Consider the following 11,856-nt stretch of genomic DNA (forward strand, 5'->3'; position numbering starts at 1 on the left):
CCTTATGATTCATAATAGCAGTATGTCTATTCCAAGTCCAGTTATGTGTAACAAAGGAAATAGTGAAATTGCCATATAGGTGGGGGCTCTAGTGAATGAGAAAGTCTCCAACATGCATATAGTTAAATCACACCGTCAGGGCATAGCTGCAATGAATAGTAGCCAACCCGCATCTAATTATGGAGGAAATCATTAATGATGTTATGTATGACTAAAAAATCAAAACCTGCCCTAGCGAGAGCGAATGCAGAGTGATAATGGCTAGATCACTATTCTTTTTTGGCATCTAACCCATGATGATCTACAACTCCCTTGGTCTTCCTTGCACCATGACCCATTGCCCTAGTGTGCCATAAACAGAGTGGGATCAACCATATGAAAAGCCATTGATCGTTGTGAAAAAAGGGGAGATGTTAATGTAGCTAGGATTTTCTCTGTTCAAGAAATGTGTAGTAAGGGAGGAAAGGTAGGAGAACCCTGAGCAAGGGAAGCGAACACACTAAATGATGAGTAGACTAGCGGAGGGGAGACAATAGACATGATCACCTGCAAGGATGTCAGTGAACTCTCCAATGTTTCGTCATTGAACTCCAACGCCATGATACGCTAGGCCTGAGACCAACAAATGAGAGAAGAGGGAGGCGGAGTAACGTGTCCCTAGTGATCTTTTGCCCCCCGTAGTTCGTGAAACAGCCTGAGCGACAGGATGAGAAGTTGGAAAGCCATGATTGAGTCATCCCATGGAAGGGGATGGAGAATGAAGTGGGAATTGACAATTCAATCGGTGTGTCTTGAGTGATGACAGTTCTGGCAATGGATGGGGTTTGGGTAGAAAGGCCTAGTATGGGCCGAGGAGAAACATTTGGAACATGGGCTAGGGGATAGCATGGCATGCAAAACCTTCGCAAGAGTGCCATTAGCCCAATGGAAGACCCCCTTTGATTTGGGCAACATTTTGGAAGGCCCAACAGGAAAATGGCCATTACCAAAAATTAGCTAGAAAAATCGACTATCTAGCCGGAGACAATAAAAAATGAGTGTGGAGGGAGTAAACCAGCAGCACCTTCCACATATATCAGTAGGGTAAGTAATCCTAATTGCACCAATTTTGGGTGGCACCAGTCGCGTGCACCAACTCTGCCATCTTATACCTTGCCTCAAAAATCAGCTTGCTCATACCTATGCGGCAAGGAAATTTTGTTCCTTTTGGTGCAACCTCAGGGCACGCCTTTTCTTGCACTAGAATATCGCAGGCCAAATTAAAACTCCATACAACCTACCAAACAGAGATAGTTGCAGCATATAAGTCTGGCTAGAGGCATATGTCTAGGTTACCAATTAGGCTTGAAGGTGGTCATAAAAGTAGAGTGCGCATGAGCATGTATATGAGCCTCTATGTTTATACTATGTTTCAAAAAAATATCAAGGAAATTTTTCAGAAATGTTTGGTCCCAGTGAACTAATGAATAATGCATGTAAGGTACTTTGATATAATATTTGCACGAATCATTGCAACATTGTAGTTGCCGCTAGGTACTTTGATCCTTTAGCTGCCTTATATTGCTGTATGCTTTATCCAATTTCTTCACATTGTACTTTTTTTGGTTCAGTACTACATGAACTTGCACAAAAATAGGCCTCCCATCGTCAGGAGCTCCTTCATGAGTATCACAGCTTAGTACCATTAAGCCAACGGCTATAGAAAGCCAATGATTCCTGTGGTTTATACTCAGGAACTGTGTGCCCAGAACCCTGCGAGAGGAACAAACAGGATAGATAAAAAAGGCAACTTAGTTTTCTTGTGTTTCAAAAATGCGTCATTAGATGTAATTTGTTTTTTATTTGGCAGGGTAGTATCATGTTTGTGAATCTATGGATTAATTGACAAAGTTCAATTTGAAATTGAACCACACCTTAATCGTGGCGAAAGTAAGGCCATTTTCATATCCTTGGGTGTACCTGAGTAGTATAACATGCAAAAATATGTGAGTAGAGCAACATGTCCTTAATTTCTTTCCTTGAGAACATACAATCATTTGACTGAAACAATGGAAAATAAATAAACCATTTAACTGAAGATTTCTCTTATGAAAGAACTTTTAACTTTTGTTGGTTATTTTGAAGAATAATTCAACCACTAGGATATTGTGATTTGAAGATCTTAGGAGAAAAGAGTCAATGTGTGTTCAAATACCCAGCAACTTGTTCATTAACAATCCATTGTCGCCACGAATCAATGATGCCGTAGCCTAAAGATGCAGTCCATGCTTCAGTCCCAGTGTGAGGTACGCACATATCATGGTCACCGCTGAAACAATTGCAAAAGAAATATCACAATGATAACCACAACTTTTCTGGGTCTAAAAATGTAAGAGCCTAAATCATATAATTTTATAGGTTCTTAAAGTACCTGTAAATCAAAGCACGATAACCCTGGCTTGTAAGGTTCTTGTGATAAATTATCATACTCCCAGCATCATGATCAAAATCTAATTCTGTGAATAACTGCCAGGGTCCAATTGAACTGACCTAATATATGTGCATGATAAACTATGGTTAGAAGGTGGAAAGCTTTAGAATAGGTCCAATAAGTACAAGGTGGTTATTTAGTGTATGACTATCATACTGGTTCAGCATGAATCGCAGATCTGACGTTATCATTGTTTAGCCATGCCGTTGCAACTTCATCACTCTGAAAATTAAGAAAACAAGACAGTGAGGGTACATAAGAAAATGGGATAAAATGAATCATGCTTCGTTTGTGACAAAAAAAATTACACCTCTATATTTCAGCGAAGATAAAGCTGGAAGATGTGCCTGCCTTATTTACATAGTATAATCGGAGAAGATAAAGATAAATGAACTAAATAAGTGTGTTGAATTGCACATATTAGTATTACTGTATTACGAGTTTACGACGCTAGCTCACATACATATATGGTGATCTATAGTGGGATGTTTTACACATTGACTAAGCATATCTAGATTTGCTTCATGAATATATTTTTTATTTCTATCTTTCAATATTGTGATTGAAACTATGGTCAAATTTGTAAGTAAAGAGGATGGAAGCAACCAATGACATCGGTAAAGAAAATGAGAGAGTACAAAAAGAGGTAAGGAGCAATCTCTGGAGCAAAACATTAATGTTATGACAGATAATAGAGTTATAGTGGGGGTGGTTAGTGTGCTTGTCCTCACCATACATGGAATTCCACGGGGAACTGATGCAGCTAGCTCCTGCCATGATGGAACACGCCCATCTCTTACAGGAGCTCTCAAAGGCCAGGCCCGTCCATGCATTCTATTTCTTACTGGAAGGGGCTTGCTAGTTACACCAAGATCTTTGAAACTTGGAGGCAGTTTGTTACTTTGTGGGATACCTTCTTTGGTGTTTGTACCGTGGTAGCATGGCTCAAGAATGTCATAAATATTTAATCCATCAAGTGCCTACACAAAAACATCAACATATAATACAAAGAATATAGTATTTCTTTATTTTACTAGATAGTGTCAGGTTTACCGTATCGACTTTTGACAGCGCTTCGTCGCATTTTGCACTACTAGAATTCCAGTAACTTCCTTGACATGCAGTGTTGGCTTCCTACAATTTGTATAGAAATTATTTTTTGAAGATAAAGGAATGAAACATTCCGGCCTTCACATTTTGTATAGAAATTATGGTAAATCGAAAGAACATATGTATGTTTCAATGGATACACAAAGATTTAGAAGTATTTTGTGTATTCAAAGGATTTGAATGAAGTGTTCCAATACAATCAATACAACATCATGGTGTAATGTAAAAATTATTCTAGGATGAGGATATCCGTTGGGGTATAGTCATACTGATGTACCTTGTATATACTCTCTGAAATTAGAGCCATTCCGTGTGCAAATGGCACAAGAGCGTTACCATCAAAGACGGTGTCGCATACACCATTGCCAACCATGTAGCCCTAACACAAGAATACAACAAAACTTTAAACATTATTATATATATTTCCTTGGTAACCATGTTCGCCGTTCCCATGAAGGCTGCGATAATATAATAAAAATTACTAACCTTAAAATTTATAGTTGGCTTATCTCCTTTGTGGATTCCTGTAAAATAATTTGTCAGTAACAAGAATATCAAAATAACTAGCAGTTTAAGGATCATTACTATCCCAAAGACAAAACCTTTGACAACTTCATGTGAAAGGGTAGGGACATAAACTCCAGCATATGACTCTCCAGCTATATAAAATGGATTTTTCAAGAACTCAGGGTAGAGTTGGAACCACTGGTTAAATGTAACGGAAAGGGAACTGATCAGCTTTTTGTTCTGTAAAAAGATTATAATTGATAATGATAAATTTACTAATGTGCCCAACACAAAAGAACATATATATTTACCTTGAGAAGAAAAGTATGCGAATCAGCAGCAGTCTTAAGATCACCAGTTTCATAATCTGAAACATTCTTGGAGTAAGACAGCCCAACACCAGCCGGGGAGTCCAAGTATATCACACTAGACACCTACAATGCAAGGGAAACATCACTATTCTGTCTCAGTTTAGAGCTTGAACACCAGATAATTTATCCTTAGGACTAACAGAAATGTCCAACCTTAGACCAGCTATAAGGGTTGAGATGAAGCTTTGGCAAGCTTCCAGCTGACCCTCCTGCCTCAAAGTTGAATGGTCCTGGACCCCAAAAAAACACTCATTAATTGGGATGAAAGATGTTAGAGTGTATCAGGCATCTCCAGTTTGAGTTAGTTCCTTTGCTTGTTGTCATAAGTTGAGATTCAGGTTCCATGGCCATAAACTCTATTATTTTGCTACACAATGCCCTTGATATGCTCATGCCACTAATTATACATCCTCTATTGCACAACAGTGCCCCCCCCAACGGCCTTGTAGCATGCCTCCCCCCAATGGCGGAACCATGATCTTAAGTAGAGAGGGAGGCGTGCAAACACAGTGACTTCATGGGTCAGCATGTTGCTTGAGGGTGCATGCAGCTTGGGTCAGAATTGTACCATGCCTGAGCAGTGAGCACCTACCAACTGCTCCATAGTGTTTTATTAATTTACCTCTAGTTGTCGTGTTGGCCGAAGCTTTGCATACACTAATTCCCTTCAGTATCAAGAATGGATAGTAGTTTGTTGTTGACTCGTCAAGACCTGAATGTGGTGCCTAGACTTTGAATGTGGGAGAGTGGAGACAACCTAGAGACCGATAGAACCATGATATGAAGAGGACTTGCAATGGCGGGGTTCCAAATATTTTGGCGTGGCCCTGCTGGCCACCCCTCCGCCACTACCCCCCAACACCCACCCACCCAAGATCACCCAGGATAATCTTGGCCATGGACAACAGGTCCACCATACCTAGGCCTCTCGCCACCAGACGTGTCGAATGATCACCCTAGAGAGTCTTTTCCTGATCAGATAACTAGGGTTTTCTCTCCCACTAATCATTGAATAGGGTTTCTTATTGTTTTCCCGGTCTAACATCATTTTAGTTCTGAAGCCCTCATCTTTGCATGCCTCTACATTGACATCTGCTTCAACTACATTATTGGCCACCTCTAGCCACTGTTCACATAAACGGCCGTTTAGACCATTTAAACGTTGTGTAAACGCTACACAGTGGTACATCGTTTCCGTTTAATCAGCTATTTAGTCCGTTTAACTGACCATTTAGCCCGTTTAATGGGTTGTTTAGCCCGAATAATGGCTAAATGGCAGGTGACTGATTGTTAACTGTTTAGCGTTTAGGAAAAACATTGCCTCTAGCACATCACTCAATGCTAGCTCATCCTTGTCTCCTTTGTCATCAAGTACTACACACCTCCTCTCTCCAAATGCTACTGCATCTTATTGCCATGCCGCATCATCGTCGCCATTAATGGTACATATTCTTTGCAATTGCATCTTAATTGACTTATTCCATGCAATTTCATCTTAATTGACACAAACTACATATATGGGCTATGACATTGTGCACATCACATGCAATGTGTTTGGTAGGATGTTCATGTTCTTCACATTGAGCATCACTATCATGGCATCCAAAATACCAGGCCTTGCAACAAATCACCTAGACCTACCTCCTCACTTTGTCCAGTACAACCTCCTTGCTATTCCTTGCCCATTTCATCTACTCCAACAACCATGGACTGCATTGGTATCTTCTACCCTTCCATTTTTACACTACACTCATCCTGGAGGCTTTCTCCGCTAGTACTTTAGATGTTGATGCATGGTTGAGAATCTTCCTCTAGTACATCTAGTATTGGCAACACAGTACCAACAGGTGCCATTATCCATAACACAATTGTAGGCATGGCAAACCTAGTGCATACCTCATCCATGGTGACATTGGCTACACCCTTGGCATCAACTCTCCCTCAATGGCTGCCTCAATGCATCACATTTATTAATGGTGACATCTCATATGAACCACCATGCCCATGGAAACACCTTGGGTATCCAAGGCTTCTTGTGTGGCCAACTCATCTTTGAAAACTTTGACATCTCTGTTGACCACAACTATCATACACATGACATGCATCCTCGAGAACATCAACATACGCATAAAGTCCTATCATGATATTGCCCTGCTTGAGTAACATTTTAGCTTCACTGCATCCAACATCTACGATGCATGGACCATTATGACTGCAAGGGGTGATAACTCTTCGAGTTACAACCTTAGGCTTGTATGTGACATTCCCACTATGAATGTTGCGAAAATGTTATATATTTAAGCTTAGGCTCTCACTTATTGCATGATCCAAGGGCCTATATAGGACTTAGTATGAGAGGTAGAGTTGTGTGCTCTTTGCATGCTGGAGCCTTATAGTGACTCACCGGCCATGTCAACGACAAGGAAACCCTTTGATGACGAAGCGCCACAGTGTACTGCGTCAATGTGATTGGGAGACTAGGGCATCCCAAAGGTGAGGGTCTCATGGATGAGAGCATATTCGAGATCTCTAATATTGGTAACGCCACTTCTTGGAAGTTTGCTCTTTGCTCACTTGATATTTACTTACGTCGCTTATGTTTCATGTGTTTATGTGTCTTCTACCTTTCTATATTAATTGGGATAGATGATATGATTAGCTATATATAGGTTGCAGAACTCTTTGTGAATGGGTAGGTAGAGACACTAGATAATTTCTAGGTGCACTTCTTGCTAGTTAGTACTCCCTTCATATACGTAAAGAAACTCGTGTAGAACAACGACACGGTCTTCAAAATCTAACTTTGACTCCTTGTTATATAAAATATTTATCAAAAAGTGGTATATGTATATTTATATGTAAGTATTTTTCAAGACAAATGTATTCCTATATTTTTACATTTCCAAACTCAACAACTTAAAAGTTATTTATGATTTATATTCTCAATGTTTGATCCAAACCTTTTTCAAGATGACTTTCTTTATGGGTATGGATGAAGTGGTTATTATCTAGCATAAATCGTGTTGGAGCACTGGGTTAACTTTTTTTATTAGTGATCCAATTTACTAGTCCTCTCTTGGGTCCCGTGCGCTAAGACACTACTCATAAGAGCGCTAAATTCTTTACAAAGATAAGATAAGAATACAAATATTGAACATATATATCAAAGGAACACTAAAAAGATATGAAGTGTATCAAATTATAAGCACCCAAGCTTTTCTCTATGCTTTGGAAAAGGAATTTTTTGCCCAAATTATGTCTAAATTCGGGACATTTTTGCATTGGTTTTCTTCGTATTCCATCTGGTATACCCTTTTCCCTTCTCTACCTTTTTTCGTCACTTGTTATAGCCTCTAGAAATATCTATATCGCCATAACCCCGCATTTCTCCTGTCTTGTGGCTCCTGCCGGATTTGTCATCTGCCAGGCTAACTACTCTCAAGATGGTTGATGCCTTAGTTGAACCAATAATATTTATTTCAAGATCCCTATATAAAACCGCATGTTCCAAATCCGCGGACTTATCCCACGTCCATATTCTACATAACTCTGCACGTCAGGCAAATTTGGTCTCTTCCACTTCACAGCCCACTCCATCCATGAAAGAAAGTTTGATCCCCAAAACGCTCAATTTATTCTACATCTTTATTAGATTCCATACTCTAACAAGTTGGTTGGAAAAAAAAGTTGCATGGTGAGGAAAGCGGGAAAGAAAAATGCGATGGAGAGATGTCAAATACAGACAATACTAGTAGCTTGTAGAGAATATCATGATACTATATGTAACACCCAAAATTTTAATTTCAATTAATAGGAATTAAATTAATTTATTTAAGTATTTTTGTGAACATTTAATTTAGTGAATAAATATTTTTGAGGAAAATAAAATTTATCATAGGTTTAGTAACCTTGATGGTGCATTCATGCTCGAGCATATTTTATGTGTTGCTTGATTGTTCTTGGGTAGAAATAATATGTGCACAAAATTCTGTTTAGAAAATATTAAAAAAAAACCCTGGCCAGCCCTCCCCTCGGCCTGGTGGCCTGCTGGCTGAGGCCCATTTCCCTCTCCCACCCCGTAGCTCAGTTTTTCCCCCTTGACCTCCTTCCCCTCCCCGGCCCGTTAGCGCGGCCCAGTGCCCTCCCCTTTCCCCTTTGAGCTCGGCCCGCGCACCTTCTCTCCCTGGCCGGCTGACAGGCGGGCCCCTTCTGGCAGCGCTCGTCTCCCTCCTCTCGCCGTGGGCGAGTAGGACTCGACCGAGAGTCTGTCTCCGATTTCCATCCCGAGATCGGCAGGATTGCTCTTGCCTTTTTTGTGCCAACCGAGACCCTATAAGACCCCTAGCTTTGCTCCACGCATCGTCTTTCCCACCCGCGCCACGTAAGCCAAGCCCTAGTCGGCCGCAACGCACGGTTCGAATCTTGCCAAGGTTGGAAGTGAGCTGCCGCACGCCGCGAGCCATTCCATGGCGCCGCCGCGGGAGCTCCACTCCGGCCGGACCGCCGCCCGACACCCTGGACGCGCCCGATGCCGTCCGTTTGAAGATCGACGGCCAGGAAACGAAGATACCCTTTCGGCTGACAAAATTCTTTAAGAGTCCCTGAACTTTTCTGTTTTTACTCCGCGGTCCTTGGCGCACTGCACAAGATTACGCTTTCCAACTGCGAAAGCGTACTCCCCGGTTGAGATCAAAGGCGTTTTCAGCTATTTACAGTTTTGTCACTGAACTTAAATTGCTTATAAAATACTCATTTTAACTCCGTTTTTGTCCATTCAAATTGCGTTAGGTTCGCGATTACGAGCTCTACATGTTAGAAGTATTAGTTTACTGTTTTGAAACATTTAAATTCTGCAGTAGCATTTAATTAATTATTTCTCTATAGGAAATCTTGGAAAATTCATATCTTCTCCGTTTTAATTCCGATTTTCGTGAACTTTACGTTTGTGTGTTCGTAGCGCTGCGTAGAATATTTTCATAAACTTTTATATTTGTTTTACCACTGTTTAGTGTAATGTTCTAATTATAACTTGTTTGCTTCGTGTATGATTGTCTACATTGGATTTTGGATTGCGTGTTGTTGATTGATGTTTGGGAATAGACGGTGAGCCGTACGTTGGTGATCAAGACCAAGCTTTTGAAGACCAGCAGGCTCAGGAGAGCTTTGAGCAAGGCAAGTATAATTTGGGATCATCCTTGTTACCTATTCACTTATAACTATACATATATGTCATATGCATGCTATCCCCTTGTCGACCTTAGCAAAATCATAGATGATTGTTACCTGGATTCCTTGTTACCTACTTGATATGCATTTGGTGTAGATGTGCTAGTGCTTGATATAATCCATGATCTTGTAAGATTGTTAATAACTATGCAATGAACGTTAAAAGATGACAAATAACTATATGAGATCTTGTCTGTAAGTGATCACCGAGACAACAGTGCAACCATGAGGGCTATAATGGCTCTGGCTTTAGCTCAGTATGAAGACCTTTTCTAGCTTGTTAGAGGTTACCCAAAAGGGCGGAGGGGCTGAACCGTTTTTGGTATAGTGTGGCCTCTGTCTGTATGTGTATAGGCTGCGCGTCATTGTGCCATCGAAAGGGGGGCTCTATATCTGCGCATCAAGGAAACCTTGCGGTTAGACGAACTTTTGAAAGGTTTCATAGTGATCCCTGCCGACCTTCCTAGGAAGGGAGTTAAGAGATTAGCTACCTCGGGCAAAAGGGTAAATCATGACTCATAGGTAAAGATGTACGACCTCTAGCCGTGCTCACGGTTATGAGCGGCCTTGGGGTTCTTGCTGCGATGACGATGAGCTTCTTAAGTTGTTATGTTCATTTGATTATCGTTTATGCTAAGAATTAATTATGCTTACACTTGATCATGTGATTAATGAATTATTTCTACTACCTTGACATTTGCTATTTAATTATGAATATGCTATCCACTATTAAAAGCTAAATGCAGTCAAACCAGTGTCAGCTATTTGAGCCTCATGAACCACTGGTTATACTTGTTGAGTACGATATGTGCTCACTCTTGCAATTTTCCAACACCCCAGTTTATGCTAATGATGATGATTGGAACGAGGATTATCGCTATGAGTACTAGGTTTGGAGTCAATCAGTCAACAGTGTCCCTATGTGGAGCTTCCGTCGAGAGCGTTGTTTACTTTATGCTATTATTTTTGTATGAGACTATGTGATATCTTATATTCCGCTATGTAATAAACACTGCAACGGTACATTTGAGATTTGTCTACTTATGTGTGCGACTGTTTCTGGGGCACATATGAGTCTTTTATGCATCTATCCGATCCAGTACGTCGTCCGGCTGCTTTGTGCGATGCCGATGCCTACTTTTCTTCTACTCCTAGAAAGCAATAGCGCACCACCGCTTTGTGCGTCGTCCAGCTGCTGTCATCGGCACCCCACCACCGCTACCTTCTTCCTCGCCTTTTCTAGCTCGATTCCGTCCACAGCACGAACGAACGACGACATGCCACAAGCAACCACGACGATTGGGCAAAGAAAAACTCGTGACGACGACACGCACACGACAACCAGGCCACCGGTCGTCGTCGTGTGCATGTCGTCGACGACGGATCGATCAGACGCAACTAGTACTACGCACCGTGCTCGTAGACGAAGCCGTCGAAGCTGGAGCAGCCAGGCCCGCCGTTGAGCCACAGAACGACGGGGTCCTTGGCAGGGTCACGCTCCGACTCCACCAGGTAGTAGAAGAGCCTCCTACCGTGCGCCTCGTCCACCGTCACGTACCCGGCGTAGTGCTTCGACGGCAGCTGCGCGCCGCCGCCCGACGCGTACCCCGGGACGCTCGTCACCAGCGCACCCGGCGGCGCGGCGTGGCAGCAGCGAGGGAAAAAGGCCGAGGACACCACTACTACTACCACCAGCAGCAGCAGCGGCGGCGGGAGTGGTAGAGGAGCAGCGGTAGAGCCGCCGCGTGCCATTGCTGCGAGAGTGTGTGGGAGCTCGGTGCGCGCGGAGCTAGGAGTGACGATTCTGTGCCCTGACCGGAATGGATGGAGCGCGTTTAAATACAGAAGATGAGCTGCCGGCCGGCTGCGACGTGTATGTAGTGTGTTAAAGATATTGGTTATGCACCGTGCAACAAGCAGCAAGCTAAGATATCATATGGACGGGTCGGATGTGGGAGGAGGTGTGGTGTAGTGGCCACGGTGCACCAGCAACACACCATATTGTTGAAATATAAGGCATTTTCATATTTATTTTAATCCATAAAAATGACGCAATAAAAGGGATAATTACGACATGAATTATTTGAGAAAAATAATTCATGACAAATATTAAAAGGATGACTATCAATTTGCAGAAGCAAATTAAGAAGACAGAACATACAACTAATATCA

At 41.9% G+C, this 11,856-nt stretch overlaps 1 protein-coding gene across 1 annotated transcript; it reads right to left on the bottom strand.

The window, feature by feature from the left end:
- Positions 1,383–11,568, bottom strand: LOC8058128 (serine carboxypeptidase 1). Its single transcript, XM_002442986.2, has 13 exons — positions 11,097–11,568; positions 4,612–4,688; positions 4,399–4,521; positions 4,183–4,285; positions 4,067–4,104; positions 3,858–3,959; positions 3,524–3,604; positions 3,202–3,450; positions 2,627–2,692; positions 2,411–2,529; positions 2,195–2,308; positions 1,914–1,959; positions 1,383–1,752 (listed from the first exon to the last, which is right to left on the bottom strand). Exons 1-13 carry the CDS (start codon positions 11,434–11,436, stop codon positions 1,669–1,671), a joined length of 1,542 nt encoding a protein of 513 aa, XP_002443031.2. The 5' UTR covers positions 11,437–11,568; the 3' UTR covers positions 1,383–1,668.

The sequence above is a fragment of the Sorghum bicolor genome, chromosome 8, assembly GCF_000003195.3.
Source record: "Sorghum bicolor cultivar BTx623 chromosome 8, Sorghum_bicolor_NCBIv3, whole genome shotgun sequence".
Classification (NCBI taxonomy): domain Eukaryota; kingdom Viridiplantae; phylum Streptophyta; class Magnoliopsida; order Poales; family Poaceae; genus Sorghum; species Sorghum bicolor.